Below are 27,755 nucleotides of genomic sequence, written 5' to 3'. Positions count from 1 at the left end.
GTGACCTTTAGAGAAGTAATGGGGACAAAACAAGATTACATAAAAAAACATTTTTAAATTTTTTTAAATGTAACAACAATTCAGATACGCAGCAACCTCATAGGCATCGCCGCCATTTGGCGAAACAAAGATTTGCTGTCTTCAAACAGAGAACCTCAATCCGCTGTCTCAGGTTTCAAGCGTGATCACATTTGCACTTCAAACCATCGCACCCATTTAATCAGCCATTGTGCATGCCCAGTCAACCACTGCAGAATTTCTAAGCAACATCTCAGAGTGAGGCACACAAAGCTATCTTTGATTATACGCTAGCCCATGGGGAAACTTTATCAAACTCCTTTGCTTCCTGCGGAGAAGGACCAGGTGACTGGGAACTGCTCAATCGTTGGGCCAAAGGACTCACGCCTTTGATCCGAAGAGAGGCAGCTGCAAATTCCTCTCCAGATACCAGCCCCACCAATCACGCTTCCACTTCCTTCCACCAATCAGGGCCTCGTCTCCAGCGACAACCGTAATCCAACCTACTGCTGCCTTTTTTTCTTTTCTTTTTTTTTTTGTTTTTTTTACATACATACTGATTCCTCCACTTTGCAAAGTGATGAGGAGCACGATCGGCAAACAAATACGCATTTAAAAAAAAAAAAAAAAAAGGTAAAAGAATGAAAAGTGTGGCGCACTCACCCATCTCATTGTCGGATTTATTGTCCATTTCGGTGTCAGTGAGCGTGAGAGCTGAGTTAGAGCGACTGGAGAGGCATGAATCCTGCCCAGAGTTTGCCCCCGTTCCCCAAAGAGTCATGGTACGTTCCGGTGATACAGGTTCATGGTTTTCTGTAGCGACCGGCCCTCTGGAGTAGCTGCTGAGTGGGTGGGAGAGGCCCGTCTCAGGGCAGATCGCCAAACCTCTGCGAGACGACGGCTCACAGATTCCAAGTTGCCTCAGCGAAAACGTCTGCCCTGTGAATGATAGGAGTTGTAAAGTTAACAAACCAATCAACAACACAGTTAATGGCCAAGAGCAGGGCTACTTAAAAAAAACACTTAACCTGAGAGCAGGGTGCAAGGGGAGGGGGTAATTGTTGAATTAAAGCCTTAACAACATCCTCCCACTCGTATCAACTTATCAAGATGCTCAAAAGCTACTTAAAACACAGTGCAGCTCAAACCTGAGTCGTAATAAGATGACCCACTTTGATTAGACATTTAAACCCAAAACACCTGAAATCAAGCTCTTTACACACACACACACACACACACACACACACACACACACACACACACACACACACACACACACACACCATTTTATTATTTATTGTTGTTTAGACAATAAATCATTCCCATAAATCTGCTGTCATTTGCTATTATTAATAAAATAATAGCATAAAAGACACTGCGGCATCTAATAAAATAAAAATGATTTAACACACAGGAATATTGCCAATAAACAAAAGTACTATCCTTAATGTCTGACTGCATATGTGTCATTTAAAACCTATATATAGTCATCGATGTGTAATTTTTCCACATTTTAAAAATTAATATTCATGTTATTGTTATTATTAGCTAAACCTTCCCTTTTCTATATTTTTATTTAAATGTATTTTAGATGTAAATAACATCAGATAAGATAATCTGAATTTATTTATTTATTTACACAACAGAAATCATTGTTATATTAATTAATACTGATTTTAAAGATTTCAAGGTCAGACGTGTTCAAATTCACTTGAAATAAACGCCGAACGACGGAAAATATGTTCCTGCTGATTTCATATTAACAAAATGTCTCAAGTGAAATATGAGGTCACAAAGTGAGAGGATTTTATATTTCCCTTCATAATGTCCTTTTGAAAATGTAATGACTTTTGTGTTGTTGGAAATGGTGCATAAAAACCCTTTCAAAGTAAGTGTGCCAAGAAAATTGATTTCTTCACATTAAAATTCACATCATTTAAAATGATCATTAGATAAAGACATTTCCATACAACATCACACACACACACACACACACACACACACACACACACACACACACACACACACACACACACACACACACACACACACACACACACACACACACACACACACACACACAGATAAAGTATCTACACTCATTTACACAAAATATGTTCTTTTTCCACGACCAGATGAATAACATTAAATCTAAAATGCCCGAATTTTAAAAAGAAATAAAGAAAAATAGCATTCTTCCCATAACTTCATCATAATCCCATTATTTCTGAAATGGGCACCAATTACCACCAAGAAAATGTAAGGGAGTAATGGATAGATTTTCTAATTGCAATCTTGTGAGCCAAAGGAGTGCCATAAAATAGAATAAACTGCTCAAACTTTTTAATTACAGAAATTAGAGCAGGTTCTAACAGCCAATTAAAAGACTGGGTTACTTACTGAGCATTTTTCGTAATATTTTAACATAGTGTAACATTGTATAAGGTCAGACATGCCCAATGTGGCTTTCTCTAAAGGTTTAGGAAAATAAAACTGATGTTTGACATCAACTAATTGTGTTTACCACTGCACAGCATCCTGGTATCTCACACTTATGTCTTATCAAACCTTCACAGAATTAGATAATTAGATAAAAATGTAAAATAGTAGAATTTAGTAAGCACAACAAAACAAAATCGCTGCATCCCTGCATTTACTGATGACATTTCCCCCTGTTAAACATCAATATATAATAATAATAATGGATGTAATGATTTTGTTTGTCATAATTATAAGTTTAATAAACTGGAAGCTCAGATTTATCTTCACTTTTACTTTTCAAAATTGCAGAGATAAAACTAAGTTCTTAAATAAACACACACATTTCTAACAATTGCATCGCCAAGATCACCGCACTGATAATATCGGGCTTTAAAATATAATTGCAGTCTGCTCATCCATGTCAGCATCAATAAGCAGACCCACTCGTAATATCGAGACTCATCTGAGGAATATTAAAAACAATCAGAATAAACATTTGCTCTTGCTAACCTGGCCTGCTGTACTCTGCACTTTCCTTGTGGACCATCTCCTTGACTCTGCCTCCAAACAGCATTCGGGAAGGGTCATGGTCAAATGCTTGGAGCGTTTCGCTGGAGCTGTAGGATTTCTGAGTGGGCACGCGGCAGGCTCCCTCCTCCCGGTCAGCCGAGGAGGCGGTGTAACGGCGCTCCCGATCCTTGTCTCTCTCGCAGTATCTCTCTCTGTCTCTCTGGCTCTTGGACAGCGAGCAGAAAGGCCGCTGCTCCCTCACCCGTTCCATGCTGCCTGCATGCTGGGTGTCCAACTCCCTCCCCTTCACCACCGACGCTCTCCTGAGAGACTCGCCACTGGATTATTTCACTCTTTTCTCCTCCTCCTCCTCCTCTTCCTCCTCTGGTTGTGTTCCTGCACCAATTTACCCCCAAACTCCCCTTCCCACTTTTTAACCTCTGTCGGTTTCTTCTTCAGTCCATTCAGGCTTCCATCCTCTCTACCTGGAGAAAAAGAGAGAGAAGAGGAGGGGAAGCAAGGAGCTCAGATAACACTAATCCATCCGCTTCATCTTCAAAAGTACACACTTATCCCCGTCTCACTGCTCCACCCCCACCGCTACTTCCCCATCCATGAAACCTCACCCGTGAACTCTGGTCATACATGACTTCCCCTCTTAAAAGAAGATCACCTCTTTATTCTACCTGCTTTAGCCTTCGAAGCTCTACTTCATTTTCACTATGTTGAGTTTTAAAGCATCCACATTTTTCACATCAAGCAAAAGCAGTTTAGCTTCACTAAAATAAAGTATTGGTGGTTTCACAGCATAATATTTTAATGAGTGAAAAATCTTGAGCCTTTTAATTATCCCATGACGATAAGCTAAAATGAACATCCACCAAGTGCCAGACGCTGGTTAAATGATAAATCAATGCATCACGGTGGCAAGTGACTTTCTGACACAATCATATCATGCTTTCATTTTTAATTTAAACTTTAACTCGTACATAATTATAATTTTGAACCATGATATGCATGTTAACCGAGTGTCAAACTCACACAGATCAGTAGTGATGACATATTTCAATATGTATAAAAAGAAAAATTGAATCTTTGGTCTGGAATGAACATTTCAACAGGAGCAAAAAAAAACACATTTCATTTTCATTTCATGATATTCTCCACCTTACAGATCTTTGTAGGCAAGAGAGCAACAGCAATACTTCAAAGCGCACAAAGTGATGGATGGTGCAGGACGGCCTGTAGGAAGATCCACAGTGCTGACCCGCTCAGATACCCGGACGGCCCTTTGGGGTGGAATGTTTGGAGGGTGTGTGTGTGTGTGTGTGTGTGTAGATATAGATATGATATGATAGATATATATCTATATATGGATATAGATATACAGTATCTATATATTTATATATATAAATATATAGATATGTGTGTATACATGTATATGTGTGTGTGCAGTGTATATATATATATATATATATATATATATATATATATATATATATATATATATATATAATATATATATAGTATATATACTATATGTTATATATATATATATATATATATATATATAGTATATATACTATATGTATATATATATATATATATATCTATATATATATATATTCTATATATATATATATATTGTGTATATATTATCTATTATATCTATATCTCTAATCTCTATATATATATATATCTATATCTCATCTCTATTTTCTCTCTTCCTATATCTTTATCTATCTCTCTCTCTTATCTCTCTATCTTATCTCTCACTCTCTATCCCTCTTCTCTCTTTTCTATCTATATATCTATCTCTCTACTCTCTCTCTCTCTCTCTCTCTTTCTCCCTTTCTCTCCTCTCTCTCTCTCTCTTCTTCTCTCTCTCTCTCTCTCTCATCTCTCTCTACCTTTATATATATATCTGTGCGTATATATGTATATGTGTGTATATGTGTATATAGATGTATAGATATATATTTATATAGATATAGAATAGATTACTGTTTGTCTCTACATGATAACTACCCAGACTGATGGTTCTGTTTTCTGGATGTTCAGATATTCGTCTGAAATTCTTATTTTGAGTCGATCAAAGCATCAAAAACAATTAAGTAAGAAAATATGTTTTTTCTTTTTTTGGTAATTTGGGTCTTGTTGAAAACAAAATGATCCCAGGGTCTAATTTCATACACAAAAACAGATATATTTCTACGAAAGCTGCACACCTAGAAGCCTGCAGTTTAGCAGCCAGTGACAGTTAAGAAAAAAACAAAAGAAAAACACATTTTCCTCACATGCTGTACTTCCATAAAGCATAAAATAAAAAAAGAATTCAGCAACATCGTATCTTCCAAGAATCAATAAACCTAAGACCTCACTGTGATCAGTTTCATGGAAACTACTTTATAAAACAAGTGCTCCCTATAAAAACTATCGAGTGTGTTGTTACTATCAGACGTTTATCCAAAGTCTGCAGAAGCAAAAACCTTGTTTTACTTAATTTTGCTGAACTTATGCTTTAAACTACTACATCTCAAGTGAGTATGCATTGTAACCAAAAGCTTAAATGTGCACCAGCAAGAAGTACAGAGCTAAGACATGTAGCCATTTGATTTACATGACTTAGCTACGTATCCAAACATCTCTGTATGCAAATCACATTAGACACAACCCTAATAAATGGCCAACATTAGATAAATCTGTGCTATAATCTTTAACTCTGACATGTTGAAGAAGAAACAGGTGGAGACAGTGCTCCAAAATGTGGAGGACAAGGGGGATGAGAATGTGACTAATCCGCAAAGAACCCTTGAGTGGAATGTGGATGGGAGCCACGGTGTGTCAGAAGTGTTTATTACCAACAATTTTCCAGTGCCTCCTGACACACACGCACACGCACACACACACACACACATATACACACACACACACACACACACACACACACACACACACACACACACACACACACACACACACACACACACACACACACACACACACACACACACACACACACACACACACACACACACACACACACACACCTCTTGGCTGACTCTTTCTTTCCCCAAATGAGATCTACATCCTTTCACATCAAGCATTAAAACCTTCCAACAGGATAGCGTACTGTCGCGCTGCAAAAAAAAAAAATGCACCGGCCCCGGAGAGACTTCCCCAAAACAGGATGGGTAGCGTAGAGGATGCAGGGATAATGAAAATAGTGAGCTGTTCCAGGCCTCTTCAACTTATTTTTCTGTCCTGTTCTCTCAGAGTCGCTGGATATCATCCTGTCCCCCGATGGGCTGAGATGCAATCAGTGACACACTCTTTTGTAACCCTGACACTCTTCTCTACCCTTGCAAACACTTGTTTTACGATGCCACAGGACATCTCAATCACATCTCATCACTTTCAGGAAATTGTACACACCCGTACAGATTGGCAGATTAATGTACAGGATGAGTGCAAGCAGACACGCCCAGAAGCCTCCCTGATTACGATCCCAGTCTTCTTTATGGACTTGTAAAGAGATTCACTGTCTGAAAAACAGCTAATGCTACAAGTCTTATGCCCTGAGCCGCAAGCCCCTCACTATAGGAGGGATTGGATTTGTGTCCTAATCAGCTATAAGCCCTTGAGTGACCAGGCATGTCCCCGTATAAACATTTATGCTTTACTCCGAGGACCTGAAGGTGCCATCTTTTTCCCAGCTCATCAAAGTGTCCTGCTTGTACACAGGCGATGCACATGGGGACACTATCAGGATACAAGAGAGACATTCATGGCAGTTTAAATTATGTACAAAAAGGTCACAGAGGCTCTTGGGGGGGATTCTATTGTGTTTCTGCAGGCTTTTTAGTTTCACATGTTTTAACTACAGTATGAACTTAAGACTACTTTGAGCAGGGGAGAATACAAGTGTACGGTGTCTTGCCTTGATTATGCACAATGTGTGTCGAGTTACCCTACTGAGGGTACACACAGGAAGGGACAGAAGTGTAGAACAGTCTAAATAATGTTAACACATGTCTGGTTAAGGCAGAACGGTGAATCCTTTAGTAAACCTGTGTACCTTTTTATCACTTCTACATGACCTATTACCTGTGATCATGCAGTGGAATCAGGACAGTCGGTCACCCATGACCACCGAGTGGAACAGTCGACACTGCAAAAATTTGTGTCACACAGGGATCCTCTGGCGAGCCAGCGAGGCACGGAGAAAGAAAGTTTATGATCTACGCAGCGCAGCTCCACACATCCGAACGACTCCCATGCCAGTTGAGTACAGTCCCCCTGACGCCTGCTACTGTCCTACACCTCTGTACTTCTTTGAAGCATAAACCATAAACCATCTGTATAATATGGTGTGAAGAAATGGTGTCCAAGTCAATTGGCTCTTCAGGGCAGTTGGAGAGGTTTCAAGGATCGAAGTGAGATTTACTTGTTTCATGCCTGACATTCAGTTATTCATCAAAGATGAGAGGGGGTGTGTTTTAGGCTTCCAAATGGGGATTTGGAAAGGATGACCAAAGGGGGAGAGCAACGTTCTTAAGATGTCCTGGAACCAACAAGTTCCTTCATACTAAATTATTTAGAAAAGCAACTGATACACACAGTACGTTATTCATCAAAAGAGAAAAAGGGGATTACTATTTCTGATGCTTCAAGCGAAGATAGCCAACAAGGAGAGTAACTTTCTAGGCAGGGCAGGATCGCTAAGTCAGTTGATTAGTGCTGAAGCACCTTTTCAATTAATGGACTGAGCTAAGTGACAGAAAATTAATCCTCAACAACTGAGTCGTTTAAATTATTCATCAAGGAAGAAAACACCTTCAGTTCTCTGGTTCCAGCTTCCTCAGTGTGAGAGCTCGCTGCGTTTCTCACTTTTATGTTGGTTGTCAATGGAATATCTTTAGATCTTTGACCTTGGTTGTGCAACTATTGCAATTTGCCGAGGTGACCCTGGGCCCTGGAAACTTGTGACTATTTTCTAAAATGTTACAGATTAATCAAAAAATAATATTCATACATACACATGTATACATATATTTTTACATGTATATATATATATATACACACATATACATATATATATATATATATATATAAAACACATATATAAATATACATTAATATATATTTTTTATTTATTTTGTCCATTAAATAACCTTGAAAACGTATCTTCTCAACAAACGTGTGTACTTGTACCTGCTTGGACGAGGACATGGCTCAGTTCTTCATCCAGCACATCTGGAATTAGCTTTGAATCTGAATCTGATAACAGCTGTCGGTTCTTTGGTCTCTATCAACCACTCGGTCCTGATGAAGCAGAGTTTTAAACTCTTACTAAATAAAACCTTTAAGATAATACAAACATCTCTCATGTGAAATAATCAAACCAGGAAACAGTGTGTTCATACAGGAAACCATGACTCATAGTAAGAAGCTTATGGGGAAGTGTTCAGGGTTATTTATCGGGCAAACACTCGCAGGTTCTGGCTTTGATTCCTTTGATATTTTCTGGTATTTTGAACAGAATAATTGACATTAAAGATAATTGTCACTCAGAACCCTATTCCCAAGGTATCTTGGAACTGAGAGTTATACAAACAATTTACCTAATAAACAAACACAGCGGCCTAAAGTGATCTGGCACACACTCCGGACTGTACACAAAGCATTCTGTAAAAAGTAGCCACCGCTGACCAGAATGCTGAAATGGCAACTCTTCACTAAGCCTTCATTCGGTAATTATATTTCCGCGAGGCTGCTGCACAAATCAGCTCAGATCTCCCTGTCGGTGACCTCTGTAAATAACGGTAATAAAGAGTGTACTTGTCATTGCCGTTGTGTCCCTCCAAGACAATCCACCTGTCACCAAGTGGCCTGGCCCCTACCTCCCCCCTCCTCATCTTGTTGTTGGCCATTTGCCGGAGCACAGATGAGACGGCTCTCCGCCATGGGGAGTGGTGAGAGTGGTTGATGGAGCTGGTGAAGATCAGGGCCGGCTCTCTTTAACAGCCAGCACCTCCAACAATAGCCGGCTCTGACAGCTTTGCATAATTCATCTTGTCGAGTCTCTCTCCCTTTTCCTCCTTGACGCTCCTCTCCCTCTCCTCTTTCAGTTTCTCTTCAGTTGTTCTTCGTTTTTTCTTTCTCGTGCCTCCCGGCGCTCGGAGAAGGGGAGAGGGAGAACCAGGGCAGTGTTCCATCAGATGCTGCCTGTTTCCCCCTGACACCAGTGATTTTGGAGACACAGAAGTGTTTGTCTGCAGCACGTTGCCCAGACTCTGTGAATTCTGGATGCCATCTGAACCAGATTGTGTTCGTTCTTTATCGAGGCTCAATGCCTAAATCCCTTGCTGCAACATGAAGTGTGGAACTATTACCTAAAAATACGCCACATTCAGAGTCAAGATGTTTAATTTTTGAGTAGCTGATTTGTCTATATGCAAGTTTTTAATTGAGTTGCATGGTCTTGTAAAAGATCTTGGGGGGGTTTAGATTACTGTAATTGGAGATTTCTTGATCTTTAACTATGTACATCCTCTACTCATATCAAACACTGCCAGGTATCATGATAGCATTTACTGGCAATTATATAGGCAGCTATATGAGCTTACTACACTCAGCGAGACAGCGATGAAAAAAATCCAGCTCCATCCTAAATCTCCTGTCTCAGTGTACGATACAGAATATGCACGAGTGGGGTAAAGTGATGTGTATCTCTGATGCAGCCACTTCAGATTATTCCATGCACATGGAGCTCGAGGCTTCATCCCTAGTCCATCCATAGATGCAGCGCATGTGGAAAACAAACACTTTTCTTGTCTGTCACTGGTAAATCATAGCGGTCAACATCTAATCCTAAACCATTTTATTGTTTGCTTATTTGTCTGTGAATATAATAATGAAAAAAAACATCTGCCAGTGCTGGGATACAACATAATAAGCTGAGCAGGAATGTTTACAAACCCCCCAAAATAACCCTTCACCAGTGACAGTATGAGTTTTATATTCATTGAATCTTTAGTGGGGAAAACCGCAAACACAGCCAAATTCATTTTTTTTAAATGTAATTGCTAGGTGAGGACAATCAGAATATTCTTCTTCTTCTTCTTCTTCTTCTTCTTCTTCTTCTGCAGTATCTCCCTCTATCTCAAACGGTAATAGCAGGTTATTCAGTGCATTCATACACACAAGCTCCAGCGTTTATCTGTATCCTAGTCTACTAGTATTGAACCAAGCTCTTATCAAATAGGTGCTCCCTTCCATATCACACAACCAATTACACCAGACGGACTTAATTCAATGGGCCACAGTTTGCTATTCTCTCCAATTGGTATCACCTGCCGTGTTATTTCACACGGGGAAGCTGAGGAAGTAATGATGTTCATGTACATTCGCTTAATTGAGAATTTTGCACGACGGTGTCAACTCTTGCCATCTATTGCTGCTTTACTCATAATGAATTGACTCCATGGTGTGCAAAAAAATAAAATCAACTCCGCAAGACTTGTGGCAATTTACAGACATACCCATGATCGACCCATTGGTACAGAAATAAATTAAATTGCAGTGATACCGCAGCCGCATTGAAATGAAGCTGCAGAGCAATCACAGCGCCACCGAGGGTGATTGAAAGAATTAAATTCACATCATATCTGTCCACAACACACCTGGTAAACAAAAGGAAAAAATATAGCAGGTATCTTATTTTTTGAAAGTCAACAGTGGTGCCTTTTTAATTATAAATGTTCAATTAAATATCAGTCTTGCTTGACAGTCTAATCTAGACATCTGCAGACATTATTGTAGCACTACTGTAGCCCCGTCGACAGAGCACTTATAGAGTGTCTAAAAATCATTACTCAAACTACATTTGAAATGCTGGGAGCATACAAACCTGGCTTCCAGATATAAATTCAAACGCAGAGAGATATTCAAAAGTGCTGACATTGGGTGTCATTCAAATGCATCTCACGTGATTGTATAACAAATTGGCCCTCCCTATTCTAGCACGAGCAGGGGAAGGCGGAATATACACAGCAATCATGAAATAGTGGCAGACAACTGAATAGTGTGAGGGAAAGCTTCACTACCGCAATAGGAATGCAACACTCAGTGCAGAGCACTGCTGAGAAATATCAAAATCCCACCAAATAGAGACTTTAACCTGCTGTTGCAGTTGTACATCTACATAACTGTTACAAAAGGAATCAAAATAGAAGAAATGCAAATGGCATCCACACAATGAATCCAATTTTTGCACTTTACAGAGAATAATACATTAAGAGCTTTTTCTCTTTATGGTGTCATATAAAAAAAAAAAAACCAGTATACATAAAGAAACTGGAGGGTTTTATTCTCCAGTTGTCAGCATTTTAAGAAGTATGTAGGTCAGGATGGCACACTATCAGAATACTGAGAGACTGCAAGACTTATTAAAGAAACATCAATCTGAGAATTCACCAACATTGCACTGGTGTCTCGACTTCCAGAGGTGAAAGTAGGAGAGTTTGCCCTGTAGCGGTTGGCTGAGAGCAACTTCTGAATGCACACTGCTCTCTACTGGAAGTCAAAGATTGCTGACCTGTATGCCATCACACTGACTCTGAGGCGCCAGTTTTACACTCTTCAATGGTCTGATGTTCAATATTTTCTTCCTATTCACCCTGCTGACAATAAAAAGAGAGACACATGAACCAGAGCCACATGTCCACATCATCACTCTTCGTCACCCGCCAGACCTGCGGCTTTCAGCATCACAGAGGTCGAGTCCACGGAATTATTGAGGCCGTCAAGCGGCTCCATCGACAAGCATAGCTGACGCCCAGCTTCCCACTGAGCTGTCCAGGGGGCTACAAAAGACCAAACTTGAAGCCCTTGGCAGCTTGAAGCTATTCTTGGAGACCTCCTCCAGGGCCAATATTGTTGCTTTGTGAGATTATAGAAAAAAAGAAATCCGTCCCAATAAGTTTGAGACGTTAAGGAACCATGAAGGGCAGAACAAGATAAAAGTACTAGTTTAATAAGAGGTGGACAATGCGTAATGATGACTGTAAGACAAAGCCGTGCGTTGTAGTTAGGGAGAAAAGGTCTTTGCTTTGTAATGTCCTTTAAATATGTAACGTTTCCTGACTTTGAAGATAATGTCAGTCTTTCACAAACGCCAAACCTATAAAATCACACAGGTATTCACTCAGAGCAATTTTCACAAGCAGAGAGCACAATGCATTTCGATTTTGTTCTCCCTATGACAGAACTAAGCACATTTCTGTTTGGCTCTCCCCGCCAGGCTCAACCGCGTGCACACAGGGAGAGTTGTACTGGTACAAAGTCAGGCCCACTACTCAATCTTGCCACTTAGTCTTGACCCAGAAAGTCCACCAGAACATGCTGAGTCATAAATGTTAATCTGTAGGTTACAACAGTGAGAAGTGGTGCTGCTCCCAGAGCTGGACCAGCAGGACAGTATCCTGTGGCTAATCGCAGGTGGCTTTCATCTCAGCCTACTTTGGCCAGAGAGCGGCAGTAAATGTGAAAAACAAAACCAAGTGCTGTCATGCGTCGAACCTTCGCGCTTCCTGATTCGAGTAACCCATATGTAGCAAAAAGAAAAATGGCTTCGACAATTACTGGCCCCGGCTGTTTGTGAAACCCTACGTACAGAACATAACCACCAGCGCATTTGCACGTATGTGCACAATGAGATGCAGGACTCAATTTGCTGTATCCACACCACATAAGGTCACACAGTGAGTATGCAATAGCCATGAGGCGGGTACAGTAGTTGTTCCCTTGAGAACCCTGCTCGCTCCTTTCATATCAAAATGCAATGGCAGGTATCACATTATACTAAGCAAATATTCAGGCTGGAAAATACTATGTAAATGCCTGTTGAGTTTAATAGAAAACTCTATTTATATTCTCTGCCGTTACTTAAGCTCTTTGAGGCATCCATATTTTAATTTAATAAAAGATGTTTACGAATTGTGGAAAAGAATACAAATCTGTACTACAAATTGATTTTAAAAAGCGCATGCAGTCCTCTTTTATCCATGTTTGTCTTGTCTCGTGCAGCACACAATGTAGTTAAGGACCACAGTGGTAATGCATCAAGTGCTGTCACTAAATATCCCTACTCTAAGCACATTTCAAGAGCATGCAATCCCTTCCCCCAAAATCCCCGGATGACTTTCAGCAATAATTTGGCAACTTGCAGGAAAAACATTTTTTTTTCTTTTTTTTTTGCCAGGGTAAACTTTGCTGCAAGTGTCACATCCCCTGTGCCAAACTCAAATAATCCTCTGAGTTAAGGTCATTAAAAGCAAACACGCAAGTCTGTCCGCTGATGGAGGTTTCGCCATCCTGGTTTCTTTAATTTCTTAAGTACTTCAAGATCCTAAACACATCACGGCATGCTTTACTGTAACGCCAGCCATCTATCATGATGTCTGGCTATTCTCACGAGAGCAAAAGGAAAACGTACTGAGAGAGAAAACAGGTGAAAGAGAGTTCAGCAGACAATAGCCAGGCCGACTGTGTGTTAATAGTAACAGATTAGAGGGCAGCAATTATGTAAAGTAAATATGACATGGAACCGATCCATCGAGCCCAGGGAACTGTGGGTAGTTTGTCAGGCTGCATTAACCTTCACATGTTTGCTCTGATGTGTTGAAACAGGCGTCTCTGCCACACTGTTTGCCATATCAAATGTTAAAAATCATAAGGTCATCTTATGAGCCACTGTCGGCATCAACAAGTAATAAAGTGAGATATTTAAGATGCCGGTCTATGCATCGACTTACCCTCAATATCTCTCACATCTTAGGAGGAGTTATTTTTTTACAGCGGGAGAGATTGCACCTTAACGATCTATAAAACTGTTTAGGGCCAGTACTCAAGTCGGCATTGTCCCTAAAGGAGGCAGTTCTCATCACACAGAATATTAAATTCTCCACAGGAATAATGAAAGGGGAAATTACTTAAGGATGGGAACATGGAGTGGCAGTGTTGTGTACACAGTTCTTCAAATATTCCTGAAGTAATTAGATGATTTTAAGCTCCAAGCGTATAAAAAAAACCACCTCGAGAATGTCCTCCTCTCGACTGCATCATAAATTGTAGTCACCCGCTTTGATTGGTGGGATTAAAGAGCAATGGAGTTTCAAGCTGAGGAATTAGGCTAAAGCCTCAATAAGGGGTCACGGCACTAAAAGTCTCAGAGCTAGATGTGCAATAGTCTGCTACATTACGGCACAGTGTACACCAGACAACTCTTGCTGTGCAGAAATATTCACGAGAGCACTGTTCCCACTTCAAGTGTGCTTCTGGAAAGTGTAAACACAACGCTCTTCATTTATCAGGATTCTGTGGCAGCCGCCAGAACCTTGGTGCCATGATGTCTGATTCAGAAAGTCCGTTGAAATGATTACCCATGTCTTGAAAAAAAAAAAAAAGACAATACAAGCTGTAGTCATGTTCTGCAGCTCCACGACAAAAACCACATGTTCAATATCTCCCAATAAGTGTCACTGTAATGCTTTTACAGGCTGGCACAAGGAAGACAGACTGTTACTCTGCTAGTTTGGAGACGTTTGTAGCTCCTATGTGGCCCTCGACACAGCCAAAGGCTAAAGATTAGGTGAACACCGATCACTTCAAAAACAAATCTTTCACAATACACTTGCCACTTTCATCTAACGAAACCTCAAACGCCATTTTGTCCATCATAATGGAAGTGTGCGTTATGATTTGCCTCAACTGCTGCAGTTCCTCAACAGCACAGGACCATAGCCGTAAATCAATAGATGTACTCGTCCTTCTGGGCTATCGTGTGGACCTAATATGCGTCTGTTCGCAGATCGCATTTAGCCTGATCCATGCCACGGTGAAATCAGATGAACATATCTCTGCGGCTCATGCCAAGCACTGAGAGTCCCCATGTTATATAGCTGAGAATAAAAAGGAGGAGATGAACCCAGCTGATGTCTGAACCATTTTGTTTAATTAACAGCACTTCCTAGAGCTCTTAAAATTATACTACTCCTGAAAACACAAAACCAAATTACACGTCGGTTATCAGGCCACCGCCGCTCTCTGCTAATGCAGAAAATAGAACCTGAAAGCTGCGGCTTCTGCAGGCGCATGTGTGACCCAGGAGGCTTTGAATCCCTGTGGCAAACACAACCTTCCTAGAGGCCCCTTTCAAACTCATTCAAAGGCTTTGATGACATTTCTCCACTTCCTGCACCAGAGGCCTCAACCAATAGATTTGGTACAGTTTAGCAAATGTGTGTGCGTGTGTGTGTGTGTGTGTGTGTGTGTGTGTGTGTGTGTGTGTGTGTGTGTGTGTGTGTGTGTGCGTGTGTGTGTGTGTGTGTGTGTGTGTGTGTGTGTGTGTGGGTGTGTGTGTGTGTGTGTGTGTGTGTGTGAGAGCACTTTGACACTTGGATTATTAGTGGAGGTGATGGTGATCTGCAGGTGATGCACACCCCAGTGGGGCTTTCAGGTTTTTATAGAAGAATCTTTCTACAGATAATCACTTGTTGGAGCAAAGCCATCCCAGCGTGTCAGCTCTCGGTCAGAGGTCTGAAGGAGGACACCCGGGTGAGAGGTGAGACTGGGAGGAATATGATGTTCTTATAGTCATCGCTGAGGGAAGATTTTTAACACATTGTAACCCTGCAAAAAGCAGCAACAGCATCTATTAATTTTCTCCTCTGTGCCATTTTTAACATGACATTTAAAAAAGACCAACACAATCTTTGGAAGCACAAAACTAAAACAAATGATACCTTCTACAAAGGACAGCAGGTGACTTTTACAAACTGCATCTTTTTGACTGTTGAACTTTACGTAATGATGTATTTTCCAAATATTGAACCTGTTCAGAAACGCATGCATCTTGCTCTCGTTACGCAGTAAGTGTGCTAAAAAAAAAACACACACACACAGGGTGTGGATCAAGATCTAATTCGTTTTATCAAGGTGCTGATGGGAAAAGGGAGTTGGGAGCTCGGCAGGTTTCGGCTCCACATCTTGTCGGGATATTGCAACAGAGCGTGCAGACTGTATTAGACACCACTATGTACCATGGACCACCGATTATGTCATTTATTTTAATCACGCGGGTGACATCCATTCAGAGCAACTGATAAAAAAATAAAATACTAACAGCACACTGACCTGCATGGAGCTTCAGCGAGCCTGTCCGAGGCAGCGGCACATAAACTTCCTGCGGCGCGCTTTAGTCCAAACTTGCAGGCGGTGGGCAGAGTGCGTCGCAATGCCTTTCTCACAATAGCCGAGTGTGCAATTTGGCACAGTTGAAATTCTTCACAGACACCCGGTGCACATTGCCTCCAAAAAAAAACCTCTTGGTAACACGTCGATGCAGACCGTGCACGACTCCGAATAGTAGACGAGGATGTTGTGCTGCGTTGTAGTGTCAGACGGGAGCAGAGAGCTTCAGCTGCATCTCCGTGTGAAACGTGTGTCTGCGCGGAAATCTTCCCCGTGGCTCAGCCCAGCCAATATTTCCAACAATGCAGTTGTGCCCTTTTTCAGAAGGCAAAACAGTTAGGTTTCCTGTCCCCCCCTCCCCAACCCTTAGCAGAGGAGCAGGATGTTTTTTAACAAAAAGAAAACTCACTCGGTAAGGATGCGGAGGCTCACCAGCCGCTCAGCTGCTCTTTTGTCCGAGATGCACTTGTCAGCTGATAAACTGCGCATCCCGTCGCTTTCCTCAGCGTAGCCTCTGGTCTGCCTATCAGCACCGGTGTAGAGGTGTGGGCCGTTAACATGAAGGAGGGTCAACTATGACCTGCAGCCAGAGTGCAACATGCAAATAGATGAACTTGGGAGCAAAATGAGAAAAAAAAAATACTTTTCACCTTTACAAAAGGACCTTATATGACTACATCAGTTTAATAACGCTTGCCAAAATATGTTCAAGTTTGTATTTATTTACATGCGAGAGAAATATCTCAATAAATTCAGTATGAGACCGTAGAGGTGGATTTACTCTGAGCTACAGAGCACTCTCAGCCTTCCTGCCTGGTTTCCATCAGCCTGCTCTCCCCTCCTCTAGTTTGTATTGGGAAGCTGTTCATTAAGCTCACCTATGGGTAGCGCGCTGCCATATAATTGGCAACACTCGACTCTCCAGCTTCTCACCATCATTCTGACAAAAGAGAAGGGAAAGGGAAAAGACAGACTGATGTAAATAAAAGTGACATTTCTCCCAGAATACTAGCAGCTGAGGGTTATTCAAGCTGTTAATTAAACTGTTAGATAAACAAGAAGGCCTCAGCTTGTTGTACAAATTAAAATGTTACATCCTATGCTGGCTGTCAAATTAAATAAATTCATAATAAATACATTTATAGTGGAATTGATCAGTTGGAGCAGGGATGTGCAATAAACACGCACAATTTAAATTCAACCCAGACCATTATTAAGAAGCGTTATTCTAATGCTTTTCATTTCCAGATTGTGTCCCCATGCCTTTCACATTAGCATACAACAGAATGTGAGCATGCTTTGAGGGTTTTGATAGGTTGATTTCATCCAGAGTTGAAGTTCTTTAGTGTTTTGTAACTGTGAAACTTCATCTTGATGAGCCCCGTTTACAAAGATAAGTACACTTGCCTCCCGGCCATTTTCCGTCCCGGTATTAAACCCGAACCACATTTACTTTTGAATTAGCTTTGTGATTGAAGAAAACATACGAGACCCTATCTTATAGGCTTCAATGATAGCATTTAGAGGATAGACTGCGGAAAGCAGAGTTTCATTAATTACAAAAGCAACAGCCCACTAATCCTACTAGAAAGGCATTTTGAGGCAGTCGTTCTGGTTCTGAGGGAGAGAGAAAGACTAACAATACCAATGGTAGATCACAGACCTCCAAGCTATGGTCTGCAGGCCCCATGGCTCAATAGGGGGCCAACTACTGCAGCTCTGACTGGGCAAGTTTTTTTTTAATCCCCTTCCTGAATTTAGCCCACGTCCGACCACATGCAGTGATGAAGTTATCACTGAGGACAGCTTTTCTCAAAGCCAAATCAGCCCTGGCCTTCGATGCTTGATTCTTCCATTATACCAGGAGCACATCAAAAAACTTGCCTCCATCAAATGGTATTATCTGCATGAAAGGCAACTGCCCAACAATCTATCTCTAACTCTGACATTCAGTCTTCAGTCAAGGGCATGCAAAAAAAAAAGAATTGGGAAAGAAAAGGACATAAAAAAAAGGAGAGGAATTCTTGTAAGGGCTGCTGAAGCCGGATACCACTCCTACTCCCCCCCCCCCCCCCCTCGTTTCTCTGCTTCAAGTCAAACTACTTTTTTCCCTTTTCTGTAATATTCTTGTTTTTTTTTTTTTTTTTGTCGGTGGAAGTTAGTTACTAAGCAACATATTCACACATTTTATAAACATGAAGGTTCTTCTAAGTTTGGTACATCAGAGGGTTAATGATGGATTAACAGTCCTTCACTTTCTTGAACCAAAGAAGATAGCTTCTATAAAAGTTATATTACTAAAATACATCTTTAATTTGAATCCTTATAGAGATTTCCTTTTTTTTTTCCCCGAGACCTTCGACAAGGCTTTGGTTTCTCTCAGTCACACTCGCTGCGTGTCCATGCAGTCAACTGTGCCCTCTATTGGAGACCAGTCACTTTCAACATCCACATTCAAAGGCTGAAGCACGGTGTGGTGGCTCTGCACACAGTAAACAACTGTGTTTTGCATGATGAAAAGAGCATTAAACTAATTTAAAAAAACTGAAACTTGAATGAGATGGAGATTGAAGGATTCAATTAAAAAGAAGCTGCCTCGTGTCAAACAAATGGCCCACAGACAAGTTATAGATTGATGAAAGAATTTCTAAACAGGATAAACTAACATGCAGCGCTTGATTCATGCATCCTGTTGTGCAGAGCCTTTTCTTTGTCGTGAAGTGAAGAATAATCACTAACATTTAATGCAGAAACATTCTACCCTATTATTTGCCGCATTTGCTTCCCAGGCTACCTACGGCGTGCAGGGAGCGTGCCTGAACACACAGAACATGAACCAGAAACTTCACCATTGAAGCCCAAGAGCATAGCATACATTAAAGAATAAAAGCCCCTATCTCTCCTCAGCTCCGTTTGTTTTACACATGTTCAGTATCAGGAGAGAAAACACACAGGCCACACCACGGGGACAGAGAGACCTATGGACACATTATACAAAAAGCAACATTGACAAATGATGCATACGCTTTCTTAATCCTCTCTTGTGCATGCAGGAATTTGTCCCCAAGGGGTCAGACAGCGAGTCTGATGCGTTCAAAACTGTGTCTTGTCTTGTTTGATGTGCGTTAAAAAGCAACAGTAACAATAGATGCACGCTCTGTATATGTGCAGGGCATTACATTCACACTGTAAAGGCTATTGCCTTTTGTTAGCCTAGTATTGTGTTCGGCAAACTAAACCAACATGTATAAAGGGATTGGACAGAACGTCCCTTTTCATGTGGAAATGAATCCCTTCCAAAAAGGGACAAAACAGCTTTCACCCTTGGTTATAAAGTGAGGATTTTAGGGAAGCACCTTTTTTTTTTCTTCCTTTAAATCTCGGGGGAAAAGGGAGAAGAAAGGCAGACATTTAATGGCGTAAAAGAAAGTTTACGTCAGGCAATATCAACATTTAAAAACAAAATATATAAATATCTATATATTTGGAAAAAGAAGAAGGAAGTTTAAGCTTCTGCAAAGGAGTCTGAGATATTTCACAGTGGTGTACAGTAAAGGAGGATGGTGATGGATGCCTCTCTGCCAAGCTTTCAAATCTCAGAGGACACTTTGAAAAGAGGTGGGAGGGCCTTAGTTTTCTTCTAAGGCCATTCTCTGAGCATTTCTATTGATTGTAGTGGGTCGCTATAGCACCACCAAGTCGAACGAGGGAACTAGAAAAACTGAAAAAAGCAGACAGACAGACAGAAAGCAATTTTCAGGCCAATGAAAGGTAATTAAAAAAACTCCCACCGAGCAGATCAACATTCTTACCTTGAACAACGGTACACTTCCTATGCACGTTTGTATAAAACAACTCGTTACACTTGATCACAACCTTGGACTGTTGGGTGACTAAAATATATTTCTGCTTTTGAATTTGTCCTGTTTTTTAATGATAATAATTTAAACCCACAACTCTTTGAACTTCAAGATGACATACATGGAGTAAAGCTTGTGTGACTATAAAGGGATGAGTGAATGAAAATAAATATATTAAATGAAAACACTTTTTTTAAGACGGTTCAGTGTCGTTCTAAATGTTCTAGATGGATGGACCGCCTTAAAAGGGAAGAGTCATAGTAAATTAAAGCTAGTGGTGCTAGACCTTGAGAACTGCATTCAGTTAATTTGAAGAGATTAACCAAGAGAGGACAACGTCTGGAGATAAAACACACTTATTTTGACCACAAGAAGTATGACAGACAGTAGCAGGTAGGCAGGAGCACTTAATCTCTATGGATTTATGGAGCGGGCAAGGTCAAAAATCATAACTCCACACAAAGCACCATTCAACTTAGTTAACATTTGTTCCATGTTTCTATTTGAGTAGACGCTTGGCAGACGGTGTTTCAGGGTACAATTGTGAGTAATGAGTGAATGAAACAAAACTCATTAATATAAGAACTTGTATCTACGGCGCCGGGCTTCACACTCGTTTTTAGTTTCGTGCGCCAGAGCAGTAAAACCATCGCGCGATAACCTACAAAGAACAACATGTTTCCCTTTCTGTTGGTCTAAAGAAGTGCATTCTGAAAATTATTAAACAATCCATTTACCAAACAGATGATGAACAGCCTGAGATATAACAAACAGACTGTTGTTTCCTCAAAGTTGCCAACAATTCATTTATCTTCTCTGTTTTCACTTGTCAGTTCTTGTATTTTGTCGCCATAATGAGTCATACACTGGGCCCGGATGGGACCATTTGGCCGGCTGGTTCTGGCCCTTGGGCCGTATGTTTGACAGCCCCGATCTACAGCGTCTTCTTAACCTAAAGGGTAGTTTGAGTAAATGCAGGATATTTCTCTCTGCAGCAAAACAATAACTGATGGGAAGAAAAAGGGAACTGATTTGTTTTTCTTCTTAACTGCACATTACATTACTCAGACTGTACGTGTGGTGATGTGGACTGGCTCATTGCTTTGTACACACAAAGCCTTTTTAAACTCCAACAGTTATTTTTAGGCAGCAGTCTTTGAGAGGTGTCGTGTTGCAATCAGTCTGCAACACTTAAAAGTATATAACAGCAGCAGCATGGAAAAACACGACAAGAAAAACTTTGAACTTTGATAAAGTAAATACTTTGTTTCATAACATGACTGTATGCAACTGGAACACACTATAGAAGAGGACAGGAGACGCCGGCATGCCATGAAACTTCCAACAAGTGTTTAAAGCGTGAATTCAACGAAAGTTGGAGGTCATCCAGTTAACGCATCATCTTCCATAAAGACACACACATTGATATATAGAGTGAACAGCTGCTGGTGTCTGTCTGCCTATGCATCGTTGTGCAGGTGGCCCTCTCTTACAGCATGTCTGTCAGCAGAGTGGCTTTATCACTGTCCGATCTCAATGATTACATGATCTGAATGATGTTTTCTAGTTGTTCAAAACAAACGTAGGTTTCCTGCTGTTACATAGACAGATATATTGGACGATATTAGCTTATTAAAGATATAGTGTATCAGTGTTTGTCCACCAGAGGGCACTGATAAGTAGATTTTCCAACTGTCAAAGTGTCCTGTGTAAAAGATGGACTGCCAGCTGATATGTGATTATCGGATTCTTAAAAATACCAGATATCAATGGGTGGGATTCGAACCGAGGCCACTGTGGTAGTGACTCAGCCTTAGTCCCTGGGTCAGGGGTCAATTGCCCCTTCGCCCCCCCCTTGCCTGGACCACGCCCCTCTTCCAACTCGACCTTCATTTTGATGTCAACTCCACATCTGTAAAGTTTTGTGACTGCATCTTGCACGTTATCGACGCTATCGCGATCCCAAAGAATCTGTCCACAGGTATAAACGCACACAGACACGCCCCCTTTGCTCAGACCACGCCCCTCTTCCAACTCGACCTTCATTTTGATGTCAACTGCACATCCTTAAAGTTTCGTGACTGCACCTAGCACAGTTGCGACGCTATAGCGGTCACACAAATCTGTCCACGCACACACACACACACACACACACACACACACAGACACACACAGGTGAAAACAATACCAGCTGCTGGTAATAAAACCAGTTTTATTATACACAAGTCTGGAGCAATAATCATACACCAAACCTAACACTGCATGTACTTGCTACATGTACTTTCTTCACTTCCTACACAAAACTCATTCTCAAACTTTTTAATATATAGCCGAGACGTCGGGGGAATCTCCTGTCTTATAGTGAACAATGTGTTCGGCCTGTTCCCGCACTGCTTCATGTCCTCGTGTGACCTGCGTGTGCTCATACTTCCACTCTCACATTAATGAATTGGACCCAAGGCTATGTCAATCACATCTGAGTCCAAGTCAATTTCAAGAATAAAAACCAATACCAAGACCTATTCAATGCTGAAATAGGCACTAAGTTGTGCAAACATCTGCTCGATTGCAACATATTGCTCGGAGTCACGCCAAAAATGAAAAAAATTACATATGGACAGTTCTTCTTCATACTATTGGACACTTTTTGTCAAACATCGACAAGCCTATGTTCATGTATTTGAACATAAATTTCCTTAAACATGGAACCATAAGTGGGGATTTAATGGTAAACCAGGAGGCAGACATTCAAATAAAAGTCCCAAGTTTGTATTGTATACATAATTGTTGTTATTATTATTATTTGTACATTTCTTTAGAAAGAAATTGTTCTGAACAGATATCATCCAAGATTCATTTTCAGACCAATTTATTTATTTGTAAAATGACATTAAAGTGTTTGCTTAACCTGAAATAGTAGAAATGCAGCGTCATTTTCTTTAGTCTCGCATACCGATATTAACGAACACTACGGGCACCCAAAATACAATTTCCATCAAATCTACCTCTTCCTCGCTGATATGAAATTGGTTTATGAATTGGAATGACAGCATCCCCGGTGTTGTGTTTTATACCAACACACTGTTTTAATCAGGGGCCGGGGGGCCGTTATCAGCAACAGTGTGCCGTGTACTACTTACTATAATACTGCCATTTGATTCTTTTAAGCGTTTTTTTGCATTTACTCTGTGCCCTCCTGCGGTTAATTCAAAGAGAAATGTCTCGCATTAAGGAGGCAAGATGCACCAAAAACAATGCACATCACCACACCTCCGTCTTGTAGAGATGTGCAGAAATTCTTCTCCAAAAATGTTGGATAACAATGCATTTTGGAACCAGTGGCTGTTGTTTTTTTTAATTGGCTCTGGGTTTAAAAACACACTCCCCCAGAAAAAAAACCCCACCTCTGCTTTGTTTTCCATCTGGGTAGAAACAATTTCCCTTTGTTCGGTTTGTTATGGTGATAATACGTTGCATGAAAACTCAGAATTCAATAGTGTGTTTGCAGGAGTACAACTTTGATTTACTGTATCAAACCTGAAGAATATTATTTATCATTAGGGAGAGAGTTTTAGTCGCAGTCTGTCCCCTCATGTGAGGGACTGTGTGAGAATGACTCGAGGTATGAGGTGGGCTGGAAGCTGCATCACTCTCCCCTTAATATCTTACATACACTATTCAATTGATACAATTAATTTGACTTTAAACAAATATACAAAGAATATAAGATGGGGTCTAATTTACATGTTTATAAAATGATATATTTTTACATTGGAACCAAATTGCACAATAGAAATAGAATAAGAAAATGGTAAAGTTATGGCATAAAAGATGCATCCTAGTAATACTCCATTCTTTCTTTATTTATGTAATTAACTGAAAGCTGTCACTGTAAGTAGTTTGACACATTTTACTGCACTGCAGTTCTGTTTTCTGTTAAGATGCAGAATAAAGTTAAGAACGTGACACATGACTCTCAGTTGAGAATCATTTTGGTCACTAAATCAGAAATCAATAATCCTTTATTGTAATGTACAACCCTAACCCTAAAGAACCTCCCCCAATCTCTCAAAATAAGTAATAATATAAATAATAAATAAATAAGCAAAAATTAAAAACCCTCCGCCTTTTCTGCACCCACCCCCTCCTGATCATTTGTGTACAGTCCCTTAGTCAGCTTGACAGAGACGTGTCTATGTGACGTCACACAGGTGAGCACCAGCTTCCTGTAGCAGTTTAGCTTTGAGCATGTGGCGACCTGAGCTCATGTGAGATGTCTGCTCCGTACTGTACATTTAGACGTCCAACGAATCCCTCGGTGTTACCGATTTGAACTAATCAGTAGCAGAAAATCCTTTGTATTCAATGTTTTGTATTGCAGGATAAAAGGTGTAATAAAACCTTGCTTTACCTAAACAGCAGCTTCTCTGCCAGATTCCTTGCACTGTGCAAGTAAAAGTGATTCTGATCTAATGTTAGCTAAGTACACCATTAAACTCTCCCTGGCTGGTTATTGCACTTAGTGCAATAAGCAATAACATTCACTCCGAGAGGACTTGGTTAAACGTAGGCAACTTTTGTGTGCTAAAAGTGCCGGCGTAAGAAAACAGCACTGCGTTTATCAAAGCCTGAGTGAACGCTACTGTACTCCAACACAGGGCTAATGAAGAGATATGTCCTCCATTACAGGGCCATATTCCTACTGCAGCGATTAGAAAAGTCTCCAGAGGGGCTCTATCACAGGCTTTCATTGAGTCTGGACCTTTGCAGATCTTCATATCCTGCACAATTTTCATAAATTGAAGTCTAATGAGCGCAGTTGACATAACTATGATTTATTGTCTCAGAGGGTTACCAATTTCACCACTGCACTGCAAATTATGAATGTCAAGGGTTTAATCATATTCATACATATTCTCAACAAGGGGAATATGATGTGTCACGTGGGTAAAAGGGCTTAAATGTCTCTCTCTTTTTATTGTAGGTGGGTTATGATAATACTTGCAAACATGCAGAGTGCTAACAAGCTCCCTGAGGTGACCTGATATTGTTGAAGGCGAGCGCAGAGCAATATCTTTCCAGGGATCTCTTTGGGACACACTTCAGTGTGTTGTGGCACGCTGCGATATTACGACTGCTCTGTCTTCAAAGACATAATTACCATAACAACATCCTTAATGCTATGTGTGTAATTTGTGGTTTGATTTTTAATTTTACTATATGCCGTGGGTTGAGCAGTTTATATTATTAAACATTAAACACGCAAATGTAATCAGAAATCACACTTTTCTTGTGGAAGAAAAAAAAAGAAAGAAAAGCACTGAGCTGCGTTTTTATCACTTCAGAAAGTATTTTTAGACGTAATTACTTTGCCTCTGTTAGTTTTTAGAGCTGCTTTACTTCAGGATGGGCAGCGGTGATATGGTGTGAATGATTTTAGGATTGAATTCCTCTTTACAAGCTGGAACTCTTCATTGATAGCCTTTCATCTTCTCCCCAGTCTATGACCACTCTACAACTCTGACCGGTCAATTTTTCAATTATGCTTCCCCTCTCACCTTAAGAACTATCAAGGGGGTCCGCTGTTGAGCTTTGGATTGCGATGGATGGCGTACAACAGACCTACAGCGCTCGGCATTTGTGAGAGCAAAGCAATCATTGATAACAGCCCGTAGAACTATTGACATGATAACATTTCAGTCTGCGGGGCCACAGTGGCACTGAGCGGCAATAAATTGAGATGAATGATCAGTCGATGACAATTTCCATAATCGTTATACCTTCCGTAATTCATCAAGGTAATGATACCCATGTCCCTAATGTCACATTTATTCCATTTTGTGCACAGCAGCAGGCACAGAGCGAGCCCCCCTCCTCACTCGCTTTCCAAAAGAATTGATTAAACACCAACTGCTTTCTCTTCTGCTTGTGAGTGGAAGAGCAATGTGTTATTTGACCAAAAATAACAATGAAGGGGATGGGAAATGCAATCTAATTCCACTCATTCAACTTCCTCTCTCTCTTCCAGTGACAGGCAAACAGGAGGCCATTAGAGTTCAGCGCTGGCATCGTTTCCAAACCAGAGGGAAAAGAGAGATCTCTGCTTCCTGGCTCTGTGGAACACACGGAGATTCATCATTTCCACATGTCTCGTCTTCTTCTTCTTCTTCTTCTTCTTCTTCTTCTTCTTTTTTTCCATCTTCCTCCACTCATTAATGACATAGTTTCTCTTTGACAATTATTCGTCATTATCCGGCAAACGATAGCAGTGTGAACGAGCGCTGTGATTCAATTACAGACGCAGTCATTCAAGATTAATTTCCTGGCCCCCATGTGTTGCATATCGCCGCAGACATGCTTTTGCACACCTTGACAAAAGTACCAACTCCATTCATACAAGGTCTGATCGTTTTTCAAAAAAGCGGTTTCTATTGTGTTCAATACTCCACTTCAACACTCTCTGCTCTGTTCTGCTTTGAGGCTCTCGCCTGAGGAAAATACTCCCCGCATGCTAATATTATAACGTTATCGTTCAACATCCTCCGTGTCGTGCAGCAGAGCTACAGTGTGTCGGTCTGCCAATAACAGTGAGGGAGCGCTTCCATTCAATCGCTTTTCCGAGACAGTAAAAGTCGGAGCATCGATAATAAAGTCAGCACCGCTGCTGTTTAGTTTTCATTAAGCCTGTATAGACTGCAGACGTGTTGAAATCATCAAGGCAGACACAATACAATCATTGAATTGCAAAGTGGCAGAATCATCTGGTTACATTCCTACTCGCATTATGAGACGTCTAATTGAAATGCCTGACTTAATCTGAGATCAATTAAGATTCTGGGAGATGTAAACATCTTGCTCGTTTCACTTAGATGTTTCGTGACTTGCGTGGAAGTGTATGGATATATGTGACAACAGGGCCGTCAGAGAGGGCACTTTGCAACATGGCCGACGTTTCTCTGCACGTTACCACAGGTGGGGAATAAATCTGTGTGTCCATCGTGCAGCGTTCAGCGGGATAGTGTCGGGCAATAATTCAGTGTTATCATTTGGAATCATGTTCATCGTCATTTTTACATAATACCATCATTTAAACGAATGATTCCAAACAAACACAATGTATAGTGGACGCAAGTGTGTGAGTTAAAGGTACAGATCAGTGTGTGCTGCGGCACACCGACAGGACACATGTGTTTGATTATTTCTTAAAGGTCTCATATTGCAAAATCTCAGATTTCCATCTTTTTTTTGTTGTTTTAAGTCGAGGTGCAACTTAAACACAGTGAAAGTATCAACATGTTTAATCACAGAAGTTGTGCCTTTAAAGGCTCCGACACACGCCGGCCTTCAGACAGTGAGGGGCAGGCGGAGCCCGTTGGTGAGAGAACTCACTCTGATTGGCTGTTCAGCTCAAGTGGATCGGTGCACGAGAAGAAAAACAGAAATGAGACAAACAAGCAAACGACTAAAGTCAAGACGCTCTTTTCCTTTTTCATCTTCATCTCATTTGACTCAAACTTGAATATTTTCACAATGACATGACCATCTGGAAAGAAGCAAAGTGGTGTGAGTGGTGTGAGTATAGTGGGCAAACACTCTTGTTTTAATATGTGTATCATAACAACAACAGTAAAC

At 40.7% G+C, this 27,755-nt stretch overlaps 1 protein-coding gene across 1 annotated transcript in view; it reads right to left on the bottom strand.

Moving 5' to 3' along the window:
- LOC115014302 (teneurin-3) overlaps nt 1-16,337 on the bottom strand; it is a 131,150-nt gene extending 114,813 nt beyond the window's left edge. Inside the window, exons 1-3 of the mRNA XM_029441040.1 lie at nt 16,207-16,337; nt 3,010-3,494; nt 682-957 (exon numbers count right to left, since the gene is read on the bottom strand). Of these exons, the coding sequence (XP_029296900.1) occupies nt 682-957; nt 3,010-3,280 (547 nt within the window). The 5' untranslated portion in view covers nt 3,281-3,494; nt 16,207-16,337. The remainder of the gene's footprint in view (nt 1-681; nt 958-3,009; nt 3,495-16,206) is intronic.
- Nucleotides 16,338-27,755: the final 11,418 nt, after the last annotated feature.

The sequence above is a fragment of the Cottoperca gobio genome, chromosome 10 (genome assembly GCF_900634415.1).
Source record: "Cottoperca gobio chromosome 10, fCotGob3.1, whole genome shotgun sequence".
NCBI lineage: Eukaryota > Metazoa > Chordata > Actinopteri > Perciformes > Bovichtidae > Cottoperca > Cottoperca gobio.
The sequence above is the reverse complement of the archived record's forward strand: the minus strand, read 5'-3'. Positions and strand labels throughout refer to the sequence as shown.